We start from the raw sequence: 24,826 nt of genomic DNA, 5'->3' as shown, positions 1-24,826 counted from the left end.
TGTATAAGTACAAGAAAATTGCAGCATTCTTGACATATAAAACTAATGTCATGTTTCAAACAAGTTCAAACATATTAGTAACATATTAAATATCACAACAATTCTATTAATTTTATATTATTTCAGAACATTTTATAAAATTTTATGGCATATAAATTTTATAATTCCAATATATTCACATCAATTGTTCAGAGATATTAATTATTATGATATACGTAAAAAAATTTAGAAAAATTTAAATCTAAATTGTTTTTATCTTATTACAGTTGGTTTCTTGTGAAAAATGATAAAGTTGGAAGAAATTTAGGATATTCTTCTCTCTATTCTCGTTCTGTCAATTCAAAAGTTTAAAAGACAATTGACGATTGTTCAATATATCTTTATGTTATCTTATCTATCTTTATTCGCTTATGGAATACGACACGCATACGTTGATTTTTATTGAAATAGAAAAATAACGGGAAGAAAAGCTTTTGTAATGGTTTTCACACGCTAAGATAACAATAGAAGAGAACATTACTTTATCTCTTTTAACGTGCGCTTAGTAATGAAGTTGAAAGAGCCAAAAATTCCAATAAAAGACCATGCTCCAATGGAATTACTCGGAATTACACGGCGATCACTGCCACAGGTCGCACTGATGCTCTGCATTCATGAGACTCTTCTGGAGCCAGTGGAACGCCTCACTGAATTCTGGTATGTTCGATACAATGCCATTCAATCTCAGTTGAGGTGTCGAGTGTTTAGTGTGCTGCATATATCCTTGAAATGTGGTCAAGCGTGATAGAATCGCAATAGAAATAAAAATGAAAAACTAAATTATAATATTATAGGTGCTAAAATTAATATTATTCCCGGTCATTTATGGTTACGTGTTTACTAAAGATATGAAAAATAATAATCCGCAGAAATAAACGATGTAAAACATTTTATTATATAAAAATATTATATAAGTTTTTTAAGGCATTAAGACCTATATAAAAGTAAATATTTACTTTTATATTTACTTTAACACTTGTGCCTTTGTATAAAAATAATTTATTGATAATTAAAAGTTAATATATTATTACCTGTCTCAATATAATGTATAAGATTTCATATAAAATTATTTCTCTCGATTCTTGTCTACCAGTCTGTTGAAACGAATTACCCCTCCGTTCGACACAAAGATAACAATTATCGAATAAACTTTGTAAATATATTACGAGTTGAAAAGCAGACGATTCCACGTCACTTCAATTATAAATTTCATAACGAGCATGAAGGTTAACATTTTGCAAATTGCGTTACATGTCGTAAAATTGTGACATATATTCCGCTAAAATTCAACGTTACATTAGCAATGTATATTTAAAAACAGATAGTAGCATGATATTTTTAGACGCTTGACACATATAAAACTTTTTGCCTCGCGAAGATTTTACGTTTTGTATGACCATTTAAAAGACAAAATTAGGAAACTATAATTATATGTTTAGATTTATCAGTGTTATTAGTTAGTTAATTAAGATAACTTAATAATTTTGCATATATTTTGGAACTTAGTAAAACATCTTAACTAATTATAGCTGTGATCAGCATACAAAAAAGTTTAATAAAAGGAATTAATCTTCTAATATTTAAGATCTTTACTGTTATTATTGTTTCACATCTTATAAATTAACAATTTATTAAACATCGAATTTAAATAACAATTTAAATATAAAATTGATTCAATGATTAAATTTAAATAGAATAAAATAAAAATTTGATATTGTTACTTGTATAATATGAGATAAGGAAAAGTCTCCAAATTTAAAAGATAAAAACAAATTATCGCAGTTGCCATATTCCTACGTTATCACTAAGATTACCACTAATCATTGTCATTAGGTATAAAGAAAATGAGAGAAGAGTCTGTTCTCGGTATAAAGATCTTAAATTAATTGGAAAAGTCGAATTAAATTATAAAATTACAACCTCGAGTGGCTTTTGGGGAAAGCAAAATGGGAGATAATTAGAAAACCGAAACACGCCGTGAAGACGTGAGTGAAAATGAAATTTGTTTAACGAAGTTATTTCACCGCCAGTGGTTTTGTTCCTTCTCATTTACATCGCCGTGAATTAGATCGTAGACACACAAGCAGACTTGCAATCAGCAACTTTTCTTCGTGAAGAAGATGGCGTGTTTATAAAAGCTCGAAATATGCAAAAGCGGGGAAATGAAAGTAATTAAAAAGAAAGATATATAAAATAGATTTGTCCCGTTGATATACAACGTTGCTTTTACAATGAGCAAAATCGATTACGATAACTAAAATAAGTATAATTGCTCGAAGAACTTTCTGTGTTGACGATAAAAATCGAGCTTTCGCAACGATTGCGGGAAGAAAATTGGACGATAAAGACGTAAAGTCGTATTACGCCGGGCAACGAAGTAATTAAAGGAGAGACGTAGGGTTTCCCTGATCCTTGTACGACACCCTAAGCCGAATTAAATTAAGGAAAAGAAACGATCGTGTTTTGCCTAAATTGCTTGGAATGCATGATGTAACTCTGTATCGATAATTTTCGTCGAAAAAAACTGAAAACCTTAATTATTTTCCAAAGCAACAGTTCATTAGCAATAAGAGGAAATAAAAAGGCAATGGGAGCCTGTTACCGAAAGTATGATTAAAATGTGTATTTTAACAAAATTTATGAGACATAATATATTAATGTTAGACGTTTCGGTCGTGGAATTCGACCCTTTTCAGTAATCGATATAAAACAATGATGGTATCGGTCATTATAAAAAGATAAAATAAATAAAATATGCACAATAAATATATTATAAATAGTCTAAACGAAATATGCTGACTATAAAATCGAACGGAACAGAAATCCACCACGTAGCAATAGTTCATGTTTGTATCATTTTTTAAAAGGAAAAATTTAGTGCGATGAACTAAGAGATTCTATCTTTGAACGTGGAAGTTTTAATATAATGCGGACAGAGATTTATTGTCGAAAAGAAACTGCTTCATAAGTTTAGAAATCGTGACCTGAGTGGAAGAATTCAGAATAGGCAGGAATGGAAACGTACAATACACATGTATATTTTTGTAAATATTTTGCACACGTACGATCTATCCGTTTCCACTATAAATTCATGTTTTCAGCGCACAAGCAGAGAATTATATATGACGTCGCGTATCGAGATTTTCGTTTCAATACTTCGTTACTAGTTTTGAAGTAGTTTTCTTACAAGTATCGTACAATGACAATAAATTACATTATGAAAAGGATGTGAAGGAAACTCAGACATTACGAACAGATGTATCTGCGATACGTACAATCGATTTATTCTAATCAATTTAAATAATGAAATGCAATATTGTCAATATTGCCTTTTCCTCGAAGAAATCGAGTACAATTGTAGAAACATTCTCTCAATATTTGTCTTCGATGTCTTCCACATCCTCGTGTTTTTTTTTACTGTAATCAGTTGTATAATATTTGCAACTCACTTGTGTTATCATATATGTAATAGCAAGAAAGTGCCCATCTACTTTTAAAAGAAATTCGTAAAAAATAACATAAATGTTATTTTGTGTTTCAGCGAGGTGTCAACCGCGAGCCATTCGAGTAGTTTAGCTTTCGTCGCCAAGATGAACTTACGTAGGATCCTACCGTGGATGTGGTGCTTCCTAATTACAAGCGAATGTTACAACGCAAAAATTAGAGGCGAGGACGGCTCGAAGTTGATACGCATTGGTGGCGACATCATCCTCGGCGGGATCTTTCCGATGCACGAACAGGTAAGCTTCTTCAGCTTTTCTACGTAGGATACATCAATGGTCGCATGCTTCCTGATAGCTACAGATTTTTCCAATAACTTTGGAATTGAGTTTCCCTCAGCGAAAGTTTAGATTTGCTTAAGATACCTATACATGAGTACTTTGAGAGATCACATTTTCTAAATTCTTTACCATAAATATCTTGGTAATTTGATTGTAAACGAAAGTCGTATTAAAGTACATAAGTTTGAGGCTGAATGAAAAATAAGAATTGTTATTCAGTTGCAGAATTTACAGATAAAATTTTTATCCTCAATTAAATAATATTTACCAGTTAAATTTTTCGAAAAACTTTTCTCGAGCTCTTAATTTGCCGAAGAAAAGTTCAGTTAATAAAATATGATATTCTATTGAAGTATATAGTCATATCATTATATGCAACCATCGCGAATATATTGTAATTTTTTACGATTTTATTTTCGTAGATAAAATTAAATATATTATCTTCCGTGTGTAAAGATTAAATTGATACGCTTCTTTTATGTTGGACCTCGCCTGGAGCGGGTCAATGTGCATACATCTCGACTCTACTCGTTGCACTTGTATCCACGAAAGTGCTCTTTTACCTTATTCTGCACTCTTTCGTTTCAAATTGCCTCGCAGAAATCGCGCTCTCGTCTCTCGAGCTTGTCCACTTGAAAATAACGAATATTTCGAATAAGAATGTAGGATCTATCGCCAGCGGCGGACAAATAAATACATTCCGTTTATTTGCTACACTTGCTGAGTCCGACCAAACGTTGTATTTTTAAATTTTTGAAAAGATACAATTAAAAGATTTTCGGATAAAAAGATACTTGAGCTTCAATTTTTTAAAAGGCTAATTTTTCCCTTTTCCGTGTTATATCATACTATATTAAAGCAAATGATATAAGCACTTATGGGCGTAATTAATATATTTTGCAATTAGTAAAAGTCAAACATTGAAATCCACCCTTTTCTATCTCATTCCGCAATTTCTAAAAATCTTGATGTAGCAAAATCCGTGTTAATTAAAATTATTTCTTTGTCTATCGAAATTTCATTGTATGCATTATAGCAAGATAAATAAATCCTATAGCTTTTCAAACATCACATTTCTAAGAAAGAAATAAAGAGGGAAGTTAAACTTGCTAATAATTGTGATTGAGTCTCATATACCGTCGTTTTATCTCAAATTTATTCAGACAATATACACGAACTGTATTTACATTTCGCTATTGTGCGTGAAATAATTTATTATATTGCCACATGGAAAATAAGTCAACTTTTGAAATTATTAAATGTCTGTTGCGCAACATACGAAAGGTTGACGTAGCATACCCTGACTCTCGTCTTTGACGTCACATCACACACAGATACGTGGTACAAATGGAATATAGGATAACGCCGTAGCCTCATCTAAGAGGATATCACAGATATCGAGGTACACTGTGTATATGTGTATCCTTTCGTCACAAAATATTCCCCTAAGAAAGACTGAAAGAAAGAAAGAGAAATAGATGAATGCGGTTTTGCAAAAAAATTGCACAAGTTTAATATTCTATTAACATTCTACTGTAATATTCTTTCTGCTAAAAACTGATTGTGCAGAATTTCCGTGAAGAATTATATGTGATATTGTGAGATATGATATGCCTCCATAAAAAAAAAATGTTTATTCTAAATAACAAAAATATAAGCAAAACACTCTCTACTCTCGCTACAGCCATGATTTTTACAATACTGTATTGTGATGTTAGAAAAAATATTTTTAAATTGTTATTTTGTTATTTTCTTGTAAAATAGTATATAAATGTTAAAAATAAAAGGAGAAGTGATGTAAATATGAGCGCGTTATCAAATTGTCATTTCGATGTTGTTATTTAATATACGATTTTAGAATTGATTAATCGAAATCGTTGAAAGGAAGCAGCCTGTTATTTTTAACATGAACAAACGAAATGTCATGCGCATTTCGCGGAACTTTCTTTCGAAAATTCTTTATTAAGGTTTCTCTCATTTTTCTCCAACTTCTTTCTCTCGCATTCATCTCGAATACGCAACTAAGTTCGATTGCTGCACAAAGTGCGAAGTAAACATGCTTGTGAAACGTTACCTCTTCCACAGCTATAGGTGGAATAATATCGAAAACTTTAAGCTGATTTATTGTTGTCACACAACTAGTTCGCGCAAAATAACCGCCGTTCAGCGAACTTCCTCTAACGGATAACTTTCGTTCTCGCCAGTTGTTCTTGTCGCTCGATATAGTGACTCCTGAGTAACGAGCAACCCGGACTCGCGGATGATTAGTTTTTTCGGATAAATTTCCAGTGGGGCAATATCGCAACTTTTCTGGTGACAGCATTAATATCGATTTTTCTTCACAGATAACAAGCAAGAATTATTCGTCAAAGATGAAAAATCGGTTTATTTTTAAAACCATTGTTTTATTACAGTTTTTCAACATAACATGTATCTACACACACACTAAATATAACGTTCTGTTTATATGTATACTAAAGAAATCGTGACCACTAATTGTTTATTAATTATTAATTGTCTAAATTTTGCGGTATAAAAACTTGGCGAGTGGCATATTATATTATTTTCTGTGATAAATTATTACCTTATGTGATATAAAATATAATAAAATAATTAACTTGAGATGAGAGAGTTAGAAATTATTTTACTGATGTTATATGTTCATATTACTCGATGAAGTCTTTTAAACTTGAAACATATTCAGTAAAATTCATAGTCTTAAATAGTATTGAAATATATGCGCAATAAACTAATAAAATAGATTAATTTTACATTTAATTTTACATGCCAAGAGTTCAGTATGGAAAATTATTCGTAATTTCCCTGCATATTCTGACTTCCAGCAAAAATACATTCCAGATTGTTAAAATTAAAAGCTTTATTTCGGGAAAGCTTCGTAACTCCGGAAACGAATGGTCGGCGTTCCCAACTGATTTCACAAACATTAAAATCAGCGGCGGGATTGTGTTGTCGCCAGAATTTACGAGCGTGTTTGGCCGGACTGTGTATTTTTCGGTTTGACGGGATCTCTCTATACAGCCATAGCGATGCGCGGATTTACAGTATTACACCGTATCCCCAACTTCCCTCATACTGCTTCAACTCGACGTCAACAGCGTCGAGCAGCGCATTCGACCGTGGTGCTCGAGAATACGAGGGGCCGAAGTCTGTCATTTGATCTTTCGGTCCCATGACGCCAAGTTGTGCTTGTACACGTGCCATTGTAGCTAGACACTGTACAAATGAATGGCTCTAGGGAAAAGTAGGGCATTAATCCATCGAAATTGAACGTCTACCTTATTCTTCGCTATCGCTCTTCCGGCGCTCTACCGTTCCGATTGAAAATTATCGTTTGCGTTGATACGTTTAAATCGTTCACGTTTGCGATATTTTCGAAAAAGATACTACGTGAAATATGTAGCAGAAAAATATAATTAAAAAGAGAAAGACGACTGCCTGTTTAAAATCAGAGTTTCGTGTTCAATATGTTGCACATCATTCTATGAATAAATAGTGGACAATTCTAAAATTATAAATAACAGTTCGAAACTATACTAAATTGTACTAAAGAAAAGGAACAAATTGAATAGCATGCACATTCATTTGTGTCCAGGTCGCAAGCTCCATCGGTCAATCACCATGCGGGGCCGTGAAAGAAGAGAAGGGTGTGCAACGATTGGAAGCTATGTTGTACGTTCTGGACCAAATTAACGCTGATACAGAACTCTTGCCGAACACCACGCTGGGTGCTCTCATCCTCGATTCCTGCAGCAGCGACACTTACGCTCTAGATCAGAGCATGGAGTTCGTCAGATCGTATATGAATCAAGTAAGTTATCATCTCTTTAGCACAATGATACTACTAATTGCTTGCAATAAGAAAAACCAAGCGAAATTTCCTTTAGCGGAAAAGTAAAGTTTTGAGATTGGTTCCGCATTGCTGTGTCCAATCGTACATTTACGCGATAATTTTGTATAAAATTTTTAAGTGCTGAAAAGAATTGACAAGCGTTGTTCAAGTTGTTAATCTCTTTAGCAGTTTATAAACAGAAAAGTCAACTCTGTTTGTAAGAAGTTATATTCCGTGTAGTATGCATATTTGATCAAATTATGGTAATTTGATTTACGTTGGAGATAAAAAAGAATGACAATACGATCTTCAAATAAATTTAACGATCAATATTCATTTTCCAATTGTTCTCGCGCGCGATGGTGCAGACTGTTGCGTGTGAACTCTGCCACGGCTTATTTCGTTAAATTACGCAGAAATTACGTTATTTCACGTCGGTTTTGAGATAAAAGATTCAATCTATTTGACATAAAGCAGACCGCACGGTTGTGCAAGGGAAGAATTTATGATTTGGCGGGCTTGCGAGAATACGGATAGAAATTTGATCGAGAGGAACGCTCAGGACGCATGATCGCACAGTACTTCTTCCCTTTCTTCTTTTTACCTCCCAGACATTTGTTCTCTTTATCGACTCAATAACAAGCTTTACCGTGTCGAAGCTCGATCGCCAATATGTTTTAGAACTAAGAACGCTTTCTGTTCCCCATGGTGCAGTAGAAAATTCACAGACTCGAGGAAAAATTCAAAAATTCTCATCTCTTCAGTGATAGTATCATTATTAAGTGTGTTTGAAACGATCAACTTTTATTTTTATCTTTTATATATTTTACACGTGTCAATCTTAAAGTAAGACTAAGACCACGCGGTGAAACGTAATATCTTAATAAGGTTGCAATTTACGGCTAATTAGCAGGGTATTTAATGTTGAAAATTGAAAAATTATAAAGACTGATATGAAAATTTTTACGTTGAATAGTTGCGTCAAAAATAGTTTGTAGCAGAAAGAGAATAAACGTGATTTACGGTATACCTTATGCCAGGATTTCAGTCAAAATTACCAAGTTGAAAAACATTGAAGACGCTGTAGGGGTTAAGAGCAAACCTGAGAGTTCTGAGCTTTTAGCCTCGGGGTAGTTACCTTTCTGAATTTTCGTGCTTCATATGTCGGCGCTATATTCTGATTCTTAACAAAATAAGCGAAAATAGATACGGTTGTTCGCGTGCTATCGTTTTGGGAGTTTCCAAACTTCAGCAACAGTAACGACGAGCTGCTTTAGTCGGTTATCCATGCCGAAGCAGCGGCGAGAGACGATTGGATAACATCTTCCATAAAGCTGATTAAATGCAACAACTCCCAGTGCTCTCGCCACTTCTGGCCCAATGAACAACCGACGCCGGAACTTGTTTTAATGGGAATTCACGGATATATTCTCTTATATTTTAATGTTATTACGTAACAAAATATAGTCTAAAATTGAATAATACGGTGAAATATTTTTCTATAACAAAATATGTTACAAAATAATCTTTCCTAAAAATAATTTAATTTAATTTTTACTAAATTTTCATTCTTTAAAATATAAATTTGTCTCATTAATCTCAAATTAAGCTGAAAATATCTTATTTAAGAAAGCAATTATCGTGCAATATGTACAGGTTTAGCTTCAAAATCGTATATCTCGGTCAAAAAACATCGTAGGACAATTTTTAAAAAAGCGTTTTGTAGACAAAGAATTGTAGTTTATGAAATTTGAGATGATATTTTCGAGACAAATTTTTTTATCCAGCCACAGAGCGTCAAAAATACGTAATTCTAAGAAACAAACAATGTGTTCTTTTTTAAAGTATAGAACAAGGAAGATAAACGAATTTTAAAGAATTGTTGACAGCATTTCAAAGTTGAAACTTCAAGCTTCAAAATACTTTTTTATTCATTTGTCTACGATGATTTTTCGCCGAGTTATCGCTATTGAAAAATGTTAAAAAATTGGGCTAAAATGTGGTGGCCCATTTTTTTTGCGGGTGAGTGTACATAGAAATCTTACAAAATATGCCATGTGAAAGATGTAATATGGGCAAATTGCATCTGAAATGCATTGCTGTCACAGAAATTTTACAAAATTTCCATGTGCAAGGTGTAATTTAGGCAAACTATTGCATCAAAAATACAGTGAATTGGTAACTGGTGTCGATTTTCGCTCCATCATAATGTTATAACTTGCTATCGAGAAATTACCGAGTTAAAATTTATATTTTAGTACAAAAGATTTAAAACACACACATTACAGCTCATTGAGATATAAATTTTAGTTGTAACGCTCTTCTCATTTATATTTTTTTTGAGATTGCAGTTGATTTTTCTAATATAGAAGTAATTTTTGAAGCATATCAAAATGCAAATATACATCTAGTAGTTATATTATTCGCTGAACTGTTTATCAAGAATGGAAAGATTTTCACAAAGCGCTTTGTTATTGGCAGAAATAAACAACTTAAGATTATCTCCATCTGTAAGAAATGTAATGAATAATATATAAAACTGTTGAGTGACATATACTTTTTGTTTTCTTACTAAAAAAATATATAAATAAGTGCACATAGAGAATTTTATCTTAAAATTTATCCTGAAAATCATGTAATCGTGGGACAACATGGCATGGAAGAATTTGATGAAAGTTTTTTTAAATTTTACCTTTACATGATTTTCAGGGTAAATTTTGAAAGAAAATTCTCTCCGTGTATATGCCATTCAACAGATTTAAGTATTATTCAGTACATTTCTTGCAGTCGGAGTTATTCTTAAGTTATTTATGTAAGAGTCTTTCTTTAAAAATAATAATCTTATTTCGGACTTTCGCTGAATGTAAAATAAATGTGCATTCTTTCTTGAATGCACTTTCGCAACGTCTTTTTTCGAAGACATCATGTTAACTTGCACTCTTCGGTAGACAGGTATAGGTTAATCTTCGATAGTTTTAGTGTTAAATATAAAAAGTTAGCTTGAAGTAAAATGGAAATTATTTCTGATTTAATCCAGTAAGATGCAAATTCCCTTTCGCTCTATAAAGTAACAGTTCACTTTATTCGATGAATTGCAGCATAATTCATCTATAATTTTGTAATATATTAGATTGATATCTGTTATAATAATGTTAATGATACATGTTATTAATGTTATATACAATTAATGACGCATATAGACAGAGATATATGGCAAAATTCGCAAAATAAATGGAACTGTCCAGTTGATACCCTATGAAATATTTCGGGGATAGTATCTCGAAATATTTCGGGAATGATGCTGCCAGCAACTTAATTAAAGGCTGCACGAGAGTAGAAATTAGGTCGTAGTAATATAGATACATAACGCATGTCACACATTTGTTCTCCAAAATTTATTATCATCTAATTGTGAATGATATTCTTCCTTTCCTCTTTTGTTAATTAACCATTTTTTATAATAGTTTGGCATAAAATCGATTTTGTGTATTTCTATATAAATATTAAAGAAGGAAATGATAAACGTACTGCTGTTACTTGTGGTTGCTATATTAAAATAGATATAACAATGAAGTTCCAATTGCTACTAAATACTTTTCTATAATAAATTCATTCATTTTTGCTGGAATCAATTCGCGGATTAATTTTTATATAAAAGAAATGTAGAGTTGGATAAAACCAGTTATCGTTTACTTTTCAGAGCGCGCGCAAGGAGCGAAGCGTAACATAATTAAATACAATTAAAAAATATGGCTCTTTTTGTATATAAACGTCGATAGAAATCATATATGTAGACCTACAAATAAATATTCTACATAATGGAGGAGAAATGTGAGAAAGTTGATGTAAGTCGTGTAAGCAGTAATGAAAATGTGTAGACATCGTTTTCCATTTCGAGATGTAACCCCGGTGTAATCCCATTATGTCACCGATTCGTCTCGAGTGTGTGGGACGCGCGATAAATATGTATCGATGGAAATTATACATCCGCGATGAATCCAAATCGCTACGCCGCTCCACGTCCCCGTTGCGAATATTACAAAGTACAATGGCGCCGTGAACCGAAGTGGGAATACCCGTAAATATTTATCGCTCAGTCGCGCCAAATGAGGATGGGTCGCGCTTTCATTCGCGGCTCTGTGCCCGCGGATCTGTACGGGGATCTTCGCACTTACGATTACATCGGTGCCGACGGCGGATGAAAACAGGGTAAATATTTATTGACGTAGCGGAGGTGGCTACAAGCCGCTTTTTGTACACGGCTACTCGAGGCCGGGGCCACTCAAGCTGAGGTCGCGCGCTGAAGAGGAGACACGATCGATCGATCGGTTTTCCTCCCTTTACTCACTGTGAGTCAGCTGTTAGCTGGTTCATAGTATTATACGGAGTATAGACACTATACGGGCAAACACGTTGTTTTTTTTTCCACGATAAGACCATTCCGGGTGATGCGCTTAACACGAATACCATTGCGGAAATAATAGGGTGTCATGAGTACGATGTAACGAAAAAAATATGGGACATCGAGATTAACTTTTGGACATATTCGTTATCAGCGCCACAAAACTTAATAAGAAATGCCGTCTTGCGGCAAGATATATTTTTATTGTTGACCGGTGATATTACGAAAAGTTACAATATGGATTATTTATTATTTTAAACGTAATAATTTGTTAAATAACATCAGCATACATTTATATAAAGCATCACATTGCTCCATTCTCATATTGCGAGTTTTCGAGAGATGAAGAGATTCTTGCATGATAATTCACACAAAGCAATCCCCTAATAAATGGCTTTTGGGATGATAAAGGAAGGTCGAAAATGAGGTGGAAATTGTACGGGGGAGAAACGTCTTTCATGATTGCCAATCACGCGATAACCGACAAGGGAGAAGAGTCTCGCGCATCACTTTTCATATTTTCTTCTTACTTTCCGAAAATCTCGCATCCCTTTGTGATGATTCACCGCAAAATATACTACCTGCGAGAGCCCCGTGAAGAAAAATTCTCGTCACCCCATTTACTTGCCTATTTCACCTGTATAATGTATGCTCCGCACGGTGTCTTATCATGAACCACAGATCTCACGGGATATCCCGAAAATATTTTATCGACCGAAATTTCTAAAAATTAATATAATTTTGTTTCTAAGGATCGCTCTAGTGATCTTGACAAAAGAATAACCACTGATATTCCACGCGATTGATACTGTGTCGAATTAAAATTATAAAGCTCGTAAAATTAACGAATTAAACTCGAACTTTTTGACTTCTTTTGACTTCTTTAATTTCTAGTTAATTTATGCACGCCACACAAGACAGTGACATAAAGCGCCCGTGCATATTAATACGTATTATGTCAATCCGCAAACTATAATGAAATTCTATGCATTTCTCGGTTTTAACTGAATTTTATGCTGACACATGGAGGCATAGCCGCACAATTCAACTGGCGTACATTGCGCAAGGTAACGCCGGTTTAAGTTGTACTAATTTTTATCAGATATTTTTGCGTCACAGATGTCCGAACGAAATCACTGCAATCGACCTGGTTCTGTCTCACGGACAATGGCCGTTGGTTCCTAAATCATGTGCCGCGACGTCAGCGTCATGACGTAACTAAATAGGGTTTGCGGTTATAACTGGGTCGGTCGTCGGTGGCGGAAATGAAAGGAAATAGATTAAATTATTATGTCAAGTGTGTGTGGATGCGAGAGCCTGATGGGACAGTGAGGACGCACGTGCGCGGATTATTTATCGAGCTCTTGTTAATCGATGGCCAGCGATTTTATCCTCTCATGAAAAATTTTGTTAGCGCAATGTAATACTGTAAGCGTAACAAAATATGATTGGGAAAGAGACACACAATCTGGAGAGAGGCTATTGAATTGGTTAAAAAGTTATAAATTGTTACCGAGTCTCGTTGAGCTATTTCACAACGTTGAATAAAAAAATTATGAGTAGATAATGCGTCCATTATGCTCGATAAGTCACTTAAAGGGCTATTTTAAAGTTTATTCAAGAGTTCCGGATTAATTAAAAGTGGGACATGTAAAAGAGACTGTAAGTACCAAAAAGAAAAGTCTCATAAATGACATTTACGCTCTTTCTAGCCTAGATATATGAGAATCTTTTGACGAGAAGTTTTTGGAAAATATGAGACCTGCAATCTCTTTATAACGAGTCTTCGATTTGTGATAAAGGATGAGCAGTGACTAACTTAATGATTTATCGGAAATAACTACGGAGCCATATGAAGATATTAGTTTTCGATTGATTTTCCTAGGACAAATTTTATTCATATATCAATAGGAGAATCACTGGAAAACAAATGGAGCAAATCGAATGTAATGCCAACATTCCCGGCAGTTATGAGAAATTGCAGTTGGAAAGTGCAGCGGAGGGAACAAAACCACGACAGTGCCAGCACGCACGTACGTGTCCTCGGCTTCTTTCTCGAGAAATTGAGTTGCCTTAAATTAAAATCGAATAGCTTCTATAAGGCTGTCTTATTTTTAAGTAAAAAAATTAATAAACTAAAGTACTTCTCAATTTGTAAACTTGATTGTCGATCTGAGTTGTAACAATTTGTCAGGCGTGTTTTATACTTTCGAATAAATCAATTAAGATGAGTGGCTTTTGAATTAATCGATTAAGACGATTGCTTATATTATTCTGATAATTCAGTGAAGTAAATAACTATTCACTGCGCACGTACAAAGTTATTGTATTCCATAGAAAACGTTTCATCACTTTAGATAGCGTGTGAGTGTCAGCGCCATTTGCTACGGGAAACTTTTAAAAGTTAAAGATAACAAGATTCGAAAATCCGAAGTTGCAAAAGTTTAACGACTCAAAGCTACAAGAAGAAAGAACTGATAAGCGAAGAAGCGACTACTAAAGAAGCTTTGTGGCGAGCAAGTTGGCAGGATGCAAGTTTACAGAATGCAAAGATTCGAAGATATGAGGGGACTTAGCAACATTAAACTTTACGAATACAAAGTGCAAAAATATGATGCTTAATAGGTGTAGGGTAAGATGACCAAATTCGGATCAGATACCAAATGCGGATCAACAATTTAACGAGTCGCTAATAAGCGACATACAAACACGTCGATGCCTTTTACGATATCGACAATGTAGCATAAAGTTGTAAATATATAAAAGAGCGAAATTGAAGTGAATTACTTTAAAATGTCGCTTATTAGCGACGCATCAAATCTGGTCCGAATTTGGTTACTTTACCCTATACATTTGTAGTGTCAGAAATTTCTCGATTTAGAAACCTGAAGATACATAAAAGTATAGAAATCTTTCCTCTCTCCCTGATTCGTCTTCCCCCCCTTCTTTCCTTTAAGAAATATTAACAAAGATTTAGATTTAGCGCAATTATACAGTATGCGAAATTATTCCTATACTTTCATGAGCCTTTTAAAAACGCATTCGCTGTGCCATTTTAATTATTCTCGATTCCGATTATTCCGCTTATTCGTTAAAATATCGACATTGATCGTGTCATCCTCTCACCAAGCATTATTTAGCAGTCGCCATTGTGCTTTGCTGGCCCTTTTATCCCAGTAGAATTTAACTCGATCATGGCGATAACTACGTGTCAACATACAAAATGAAAGGCAAAGTTGCGAAGGGAGTCCCACAGGTGCGTTGCAGTGTTCGTTAGTCTGCATGCGCAGGACAGTGAGCTTCCGGGAAGAAGCACTAGTTTATCAACCGTCTGCGAACATTGTGTCGAAATCTGCTCGCAAATATTAGACAGTTTCTGCAATACCGCGTTTCGCATACAGCAAACGTCGGGGGTGGAGAAGGGGGGGGAGGGGGGAGGCAGAGGTTTACAGTGTGTCATCATGAAAATTCAAGATGGGTATGGTAAATATTTACAATTCCGTATATGAAACATGGTAAACTCTAATATTTAGTGACCGATAAAGTAACCATGCGTTATCACCATCATTCCTATCCGGGATTTATTGTTATTTTCTACAAATGTGATTTTCATTTTTACAATAATATAAAATATGTGATTGCCGGGTAAATTCAAACAAAACCCCAGAACAATCCTTGTGGTATCTGAAATATTAAAATTCGAGGCGCGGGAAATGAGAGAGATAATTGCCAAATAATTATCACTGTTATTGAAATTAAAAAATTAATTTACAAAATATATATTTTAATGAAATTTAAAGTCTTGTGCAAATGGAAATCGAGCGCAGCATTGTGTCGAAATTATTACAAATTACATTATGCGGTAACAATCGTTCGTTTGCTGCCCACTCGCCGTGACATAAAGTTTCGCCGACGCGATTTCAACTCGTCTTACGGCATCTAGTACGATATTGTAAGTACTTGAAGATTAAGTTTTATTAACATTGAAGTATATAGACAAAAATTGCGACGAACTCGTCAGGACGGCGGCTCGCTACTGTATTTTAGTCATCAACAGAACGATATTGTGGAGAGCCAATGGATCGTCGATGGTGAACGTCGTTTACCCGATGACGATCGCATCATATATCCGACTAGGTGAAATCGCTGGAATGGTCGCGCCATTTATTTCGAAATCACCGCTTCACCTCGGTGTTGACCTCGATCCCCTATTCGTATCAATCCGCAATATTGTTCGCTCTCCGACTCGGTCAGCCGGCCGGATGATAATTAAACAAAAATCTAAACGACAATTCGATCGGGCGTTCGCGCGGATTCTATCGGTGAATGTGATATACCGCTGAAAAGCGAGACGCTAACGAAGCAACCGCAAACGGGTAACCCATTCAATTGAATATACGGGTAAGAAAGGGGATGGCTGATGGACACGCAGGTTTATATATACTTACGAGGTTTGGAAGATGGAGAAGATAAAGACTCGCATCTCTTGCCACGTCACGATCAATCGCGGTGATGGGTAAGACTAATTACTTTCGCGGCTCAGCGTACTTCTCCCCTCCCCCCCTTATTTCCTACGCTTTCGTCGACTTGTGCCGACGTTAACGTAAGACCGTTTTGTTTTTAATGGTGCTTTCAGTGTGGGCAACTTGTATTGTTTTATGATAAATTATTTTATAATGAAGAGACTGCGTTTCCAAGAGACGTTGATAAATGTTATTTTATGACTTTATTTCATTATTTTATAACGACTCTTGTGCATTAATTAAATCTAAAATTAAAAAATAACAATCAAATAAAGTAAAAATGTTTTTAGCCGATTGAACTTCGGACAACTTTTAACTAAATCGATAAACCTGACAGTATATAACAATCTGATAGAGCAATCTTCTAACAGATTTTAACATTAAATTGCATTAACGTTGTAGGTCAACATATTGCCGTAGGCTATATTCCGACAATAAGGGAGACATATCGCGTTAGTGTTATTAAATTTGTTGTTAATATTTTGAAATTTAAAGTAACATTTTAACAGAAAAAGTATTTTGCGAAAAACTGTTGAAAAACCGACTTCTACGTGTATAAAGTAGAAATTTATAAAACAATGTTTTATCAATTTCTGCATTTACGAATCCACTGCATTGTACTACTGTTTTATTTACGATGCACTTCAAATACTGCATTATTGTATAATATAGTGGTTGACCTTTTATTTACAGTCACTTTTATATTGAAAAAATCAGTTAAAATCAGTTTTTAAATCAGTTTTAATAAATGTTGATAATTTTAACAAATTCTCGACAGTTTGTACGTTTATGTATGTTAATAGTACTTGGAATATTTTTCCGTAAATGAGGACTGAATGATTATTTTCGAGAAACTCATATTTTGCAAAAATTGAATAATTATTTTTGTAAAAATGTGATTTAATGTCTATGATGAGCACAGCTAATCTGCGCCCTACCGAGCAGTTTTATCAGGCTCGCGACAACATTTTGAAAAATACAAAATTAAAGGAAGAAAACAAAAATTAGTTTTATTAATGTTTACATTTAATGACAACTTTATTCTTTCTTATACAAAATAAAGAAGTTTTAACATCTTTAAGACTATTTCGGTCCGCGAATAATTTGAAAATCGAATCGAAAAAAGTTAGCCATGTATGCCTGATCTAAGAAACAATATTTTTAAATCATTAATACTAAATATGATAACGTATGTCTTTTATTACATTTTTCTTTAAAAAAATAATGCTCGATAATTTTCCACATTGATTTAATAAAATATTTTACAATTTTTTACTCTTATTTAAAATTTTTCAAACTTATCAACAATACGTAAACACGTCAATTGTATTAAATTTCATATTTATGCAGCAAATAATACTTTCATTTTTATTTAAGAATACTTATATTTTTTTTAATTTTATATCCTAAAAATAAAATTTTGTAACTTTAATAAGATAAAAAATAAGAATCAGTTGTAATAATTTTTACTGATAATCTTTACTAGTCATTTCTACTAATCTGATATCAATTTGTCAGAATTATTTATTTTTATTTTTATCATTTATAAAATCTAATGATGATAAAAATATATTAATGCACATAATAAATTTTTCGTTAAAAGCAAAAATAAATTTTATTCTTTGAATAATAAATTCAACAATTTTTTTAAAGGAATTAATATTATTGTTACATTTCTATCTTTTAAAGTATTACTAAAAGAAAGAAATTATTTATATGTAACAGATAATATTCTTTAATAGCAATATGTATATTCATATCAAGCAATTAAAAATAAATGAATTTATTGTGCTATTTATTTGTGTCTTGTTAATGAAGACATAAATAGGGTGACAACGATATTTTCACTTCTAATTGTAAGTGCTTTCATAATCGAACGAAGTTACTCTTTATTTTATAATAATTTGTTAAATATTTTGTGGTAGTGAAATAGATTGATGTGATATGGCCTTAGTGTTATTTTGGAACTATACATGGCCTTACTTATGTAAATACATATTACCATTCACACGGCAATAATCGAACGAGGATACTAGCTGCAGAATCGTTCCTTTTATCGTCGCATTGCTATTCGAAACGCAATCATGGAAGGTAGAATATCCAAGATACACGATAATTCTCTTAACGAAGGTTAAGCCCGCGAGATCAATAAACTATTGCGATTAAATACATAATCAAATGTATATTCCATTTGCAATTCGTACACGATATTAAAACGATGTTTATTTATCGGGACTGATACTTTGCGTGATTAATTTATTTAAACTGTAACTTTCAAGTTGAATCGCTCGAGCAAGAATTACAAATTACTGTTTTCGCATGATATTCACGAGCAATAATTATTGGAATTATTATATTTTCCATGAACAATTATTAATATATGAAATTTGTTTTATATGGGCTTAGGAGTGCAACACGGATATTTGTGTGAAAATTAACGCATAATTATATTTAATTCTATTTTTGCAGTACATAAGATATTTCATTTAATTTCACGATACGGACGTTTCGGTTCCATTTCGAGCTATTCTCAGCGTAGCAAGTCAAATTAAAAACTTTCTCGGTCTCACATTCCCCGTTCTTCACGATGAGAGCTTTGCGCAGGCAGAAGCCACTACTTCACGAAGCATTAGACGTTGTTTAACATGTATGAATGTTGTCGTACATTCAGTAGAATGCGAAAGTAAGAATAGAACTGTGGTCGAAGAGTAAATTCATGAATCAATAATTATCAAGATTATTAAGACACGTTTGTAGTTAAAAGAACAATCGCATATTTAAGAGAGCGTTGTAAAGAATTATAAATGCCGTCATAAAAGCATCATATATTATTCGCTTTTGGTATTAATACCTGTACTTTTGTTAGTCATACTTTGGCGAATGTACAAATGCAACAAATAAATATACGAAAAAGAGATGAAAAGAGGTACGAAAGAATAGATTTAGGAAACATCGGATGACGCTAAAACAAGCATGGAGTATAATATCTCAATGAACATAGAATATAGAGTATAACACCAAAAAAACATAGAAATCTTTTATCTTAAATAGAGAATAAATAATGTCTGAATGGATAATCTCAAAATCGATTAGAGGCCTTCGAAATGTGATCACACAAAAGAATGCTACGGATTCTTTGGACAAATTTTATAACTAATAACGTGATCCTACAGAGAGCCAGAACGAAGAGACAATTATCGACGGAAATACAATCTAGAAAAGCCTCTTATCTATAGGGCCCGTTCTTCGGGGCGATAAGTATTATTTGTTACAGTTGATACTGAAAGGCAAAGTAGAGAGTAAAGAGAAGTCGGTCGAAAACAAATATCCTGACTATGCAACATTCGTGAATGGACAGACATAAGCAGTGCTGAAGAGCTTTTCCGATTGGCGGAGACTTTTCCGACCGACCGATGCATTTGCCAAAGTAATCGCCAATGTCCGGACGATCGAACGATGTACATAAAGAGGAAGAAGAGAATGAATAACTTAGGAAAGATTGGTACAAATATCTGATCTAGAAAATTAATATAATTATTAATTCACTAAACATTTTACATACAAAATGTTAAACATAAATAAAATTTTTTAGAAAACAGGAACAGGTGATAAAATATCAGTCATTAATGGTTTTGAAATTTCTTATTGTCAAATGGATTATATCTAATGGATTCTAAGTTTATTGCTTAGATAATTCGTGAAAAATAAGGAAAGTAGAAGCAGTGAAATTGATTTATGACAAATAGGATATTGGCATTTTTAAATATCAAATTTTTATTTAAATTTCTTCATGGTATTTATATGTCGTGAACGATCAAGATTGAAAGACGTTTATATCCTCTTTGTGCATATACATACAATGAGAACTATTATGTGAAACAGGCAGGGAAAAGTTATTGATTCAGTTGTGTTACTTGTATTACACTTTTCTCAAATATTTTAAAAATAAAATTTTATATTTGTTCGGCGTTTCCTCTATATATTTTCATGAATATTGTATAAACCAGATTTATACAATGAAAGCAATATTTAAGGTTCTTTCGTATTATATAAAAATATTTTTTAAATATTATGAAAAATGAGAATACATTTTGTCATTAAATAAACGTTCCAATTTATTAATTGTTTAATAAAAATATGCTATTGGTTATTAAATTTTTTTTCATAAATAAACAAGGTTTATTCTGACAATGAGAACTATCTGTTCTCATTTATTGGTAATTTGTTTTTCGTTATTTAAACTTTAGACGTAATAATGTGGATATCTATTGTAATAACTGTCGTATGAAATATTGTTTTATTGCGGATGAAAGTAATATTACAATTTTTCACAAGCTGAATAAACTATTAGTTAACTTTTATTCAAAATGTGGCTATGAAACAGTTTCTATCTTAAGGTGAAACTTCATTTAGACTATACTTCATCCGATACATTTTCTGATACGGGATACAGTGCAAAGACTTAACTTAATATGTATAAAAACGTTCAGACACACGCATACGTGTTCATTCGATACTAAAAATATTATAAAACTAAAATATCTGCTGAAATATTATTAATTTTTGGCTATTAAGAAAATATAAAAGCGTCTGAAAGCGGTAAATAAAAGTATGGTATTTCGCGGGAAAACGTTATGTTGGAGCGGTTTTCATGGGTTATGTTAAAAAAACTGCTTAATGGCTTGCCAGAGTACACCGGTATCATGTAACGTCTTGTAATTACAGTCTGTCTGCTTTTCTTGCACGGATATCGGTTTCCAATAATGCGCTCTTTTCTTCGTCAAAGTTATTTCGAAGTTTTAAAAGCAATGTATAGGGAGTATTTTTACTCGAGTGTTACTTTTCGCAAATAGACGCAAATTTTATTCGACGTATTTCACGAAATAATGAAAAATCGGGCGATAGCTCTGCCTTGCGGAAATATATTTCATAATTATTATTAGCAAATTGATTGAGTTGCGAATATAAAAATTCACCGTTTGAACTTTATTTTATGATAACACATAATGAATAATATTTTAATATAATATATTGCTTCTAGATAATTCATAGTTTCTCAAGTATAGCATTTTTTAATAATTAGAAATCGTTTATCGATTTAAAACACGTGAATTTGCTGACGTCAATGAGTCCGTCTAACAAAACTGTTACATGTCCGAAAGTAACGGCGCAGGACAGGTGGACAAACGGTATATGAAAATTCCTGTACCTACTAGATTAAAATTATTGGACTACCTACAATACATCTTGCTCGGACCTAAAAATTGACGTTCTCGTTTCTTGCTTGATTTGTATCATAATGGTCCCTTTAACTCTCTTTGTTTATAATTTTGCATCACAATATCCAACTTGAAATAGAAATTTTGTAATTTTATAGATCACGAAAGACTTTATACTCTTTAGAGAAATGCGAAATTACATGCATATCATGTGCATATCTATTTCTGCATTATTTCGGTCTCGTTAAACAATGATTTGTTGTAAATTGTCAGTCTTGTGTTCTTATTTTTTATATTTTCTTTATTCTCTATCTTTTTGATAATATTTTAACAATTCTTGATCATTCTTATAATAATATGTCGTATAACATTAACTCGACGAATATTTATGCATATGGAAATTACATAAATCGTGCGTTTGATTAACAAGTCGGCAGAGTCGGTACGCGGGCGCAATTGTTGGAACCAGCGAAATCAAGTTTTGCAAAGTCTTGCTGTTGTCATTGTATTCCCTTGTTGTCACGAGAGAACTCAAGTTTTGTCGATATTTGATTTACCTAACCACCTAGTTTCGCTGACGGCTGTTTCTTGTAGCGCGAGTTTTACGACGCTACCTTACGCGTGTCGCGCAGAATGTAATTTCAGAAACTTTTCGACTTTCTCGCCGGGTTTGTGCGCCACTGAGCGACCGGAGGTGCAGAACTGTCGCGAAACAAAATCGCTGGCTAAACGGGATTTGAGAACTCACTAGGCGTATGCATGGATTTAAGAACCGAAAGAAAGTAGGTGTCCTAAGCTGCAGAGATTCAGGAACGCGAGAGATTTAAGAGTGCAACTGATGTAAACGTACTAAAAAGATTTGAGAATGTAAAAAAGAATGTAATGTCGATACGCCAATTTAAAAACACAGAAATATAGGAAACCGAATATGTAAATTTAATTTGTTACTTAATTTAATTTAATTTGTTACTTTACTTTGTTAAATGAAATTAATTCAACTTTAACAAGGGGTACACAAATCCTAAAATACAAATAGTTCCAAATGTGTAAGTCGTGAAAGACAATTTATAGATTATAACATAAATATTTAAAGTAACATTAAAAATTCTACTTTCAGCATTGTGCAACTAAAAGGTATTAACATTTATGCTAATTCACACTTTTGCTAAGAAGACCAACTCCGAAGTAATCAAAAGATTATAATTAAATTTTACGCATTCTGCGACACGCCTCCCCAAACGCGCATATACACGTGCACATGTTTCATATTTATCTGCATACAGCAGTAACTTGGATTAAACGAATTGCGTGCGGATTACGTTACTTCGGTCAGGTTACTTCAAAGAAACTTATTTATCAGTAAGAGCAAAGTTTCGCTGGCTTCCCTTATTAGTTTCGAGTTGCCTTACATCGCACTAAGTTTAATCAATGCTGCAAGAATTATAACGAGGAATTTAGTTGCCTATTTGCGTGATATGTAATAAATACAGTATCTTGTATATAAGACAAAGAAAATTCACGATTACTTTCTGTAGTAAGTTATATTATTCAAAAGCGCAATTCGTTTCAGACTGTAATTAATTTACGCTATGCGTACGCGTTTTAACATTCTTATATTATACGTATATTAATATTAGAAAAATCCTGCAGTAGGTAATATTTTTAAGTGTTTCAACATCGTAAAAGTATCAAATAAAAATACTGTGAAAACTCGTAAAAGTTTCAAATAAAATACTGAAAGAGTTCTTTCGAATAACGAAGCGAGAATTTTTCACTAGCGCTGAAGATCAGCGTGTAAACTTAATATTCGGATAACTTTATCAAACAGCTTCGACCCTATCGATGGCGACATTGATCACCGTGAAAAGTTGTAAGAAAGCCACTTTGACGACGAAAACTTTAAGTAAGAAAAAGTGATTGACGTGCATATCCGTGAATACTCGAGAACGGCGGCCGATGAAACCCTAACGGGACGTCACTATCGATCATCGTAATCTTCCTCCACTCGCCTCACTTCCTTATCGCCCTCTAATCACTCTAAGTGCCGAAAATTACCGCCCAGCAATATGACCGTACGATTAATACTCCTATCTAATTTCGAAGAAAACATAAAACTAGATGCACGGGTAGATTATGTGTAGTCAAGAAAAAAATTACTCATCCTGAATATGCTGAAATTGCAAACATGATTTCTTGACACAAGTATTCAATGAAATATTATATTGTTTATTTAATTCAGGACAATTGCTGAAATAGTATATATCGCAAAATTAGTTATAAAACTATTAATTTACAATTTAGTTTTAAAAATTACTGATATATAACAGCTCTAATGTGTTTTATGGTGAGGGGTTTTTAAATCATCAACATAATATATGCAGTTGTGCAAGGACTGTTTATCAAATGCGGTACTTTCGTACGAGTAATTACAAAGATTTATAATTTACATTATTTTTCTTTTCTTTTAAAGAAAGGCATAGTTTACTTAATGTGAAATTTATACATTTCCTTTTACACGTTTTGTGTTTTATATTTTAATAAATATAAAAGCTTTTTCTCGCTGTTATTACTAACACAAAATATGTTTTTTTAACTATTTATTTTTGCATTTTTACACGAGGAATAGAACGAAAAATGGAATTGTACAAACACACTGGAAATACTTTGAATTTAACTGCTCCAAAATTTTGTTCGAATATAACATAGTGATACCACCCAATTCTCGAGTACATGCTTTTATAATTGAAAAGCACTATATATACAAAGTGAGTCACAACATTTGTGCCAGAGCTCGTGAGAAGATAGAACGGATCGAGATGAACAGTAAAGTCCTGAACCATTTGCAATTTTCGCAATAGTTAACGAGTAATTAATTATAAAATATCGTCGTCTTTGCCCTGCCCACTGTCCAATTCGAGCGCGTGGCGAGATGTGATCGCCCGGCGATCGATATTGCCAGGCCAGGGGGGGGGGACAGCGCGCCGTTGCCGGCGAGCTTACGTCGCCGCTCC

The 24,826-nt window shown here is 33.1% G+C and overlaps 1 protein-coding gene across 3 annotated transcripts in view; it reads left to right on the top strand.

The window, feature by feature from the left end:
• The window catches only part of LOC105562384 (metabotropic glutamate receptor 7-like), a 61,996-nt gene that overhangs the window by 30,831 nt on the left and 6,339 nt on the right, over positions 1-24,826 (top strand). For 2 of the 3 annotated variants that reach the window (XM_012013178.1, XM_012013180.1), the window contains exons 2-4: positions 3,581-3,779; positions 7,435-7,650; positions 11,372-14,861. In XM_012013178.1, coding sequence (XP_011868568.1) covers positions 3,581-3,779; positions 7,435-7,650; positions 11,372-11,401 — 445 coding nt within the window. In that variant the 3' untranslated portion in view covers positions 11,402-14,861. Of the gene's footprint in view, positions 1-3,580; positions 3,780-7,434; positions 7,651-11,371; positions 14,862-24,826 lie in introns of those variants that run through there. The other variant, XM_012013179.1, reaches the window with a different exon arrangement.

This window comes from Vollenhovia emeryi, unplaced genomic scaffold (assembly GCF_000949405.1).
Source record: "Vollenhovia emeryi isolate VEMERY1.0 unplaced genomic scaffold, V.emery_V1.0 DF939189.1, whole genome shotgun sequence".
Lineage (NCBI taxonomy): Eukaryota > Metazoa > Arthropoda > Insecta > Hymenoptera > Formicidae > Vollenhovia > Vollenhovia emeryi.
This window is presented reverse-complemented; position numbering and strand designations above follow the sequence as displayed.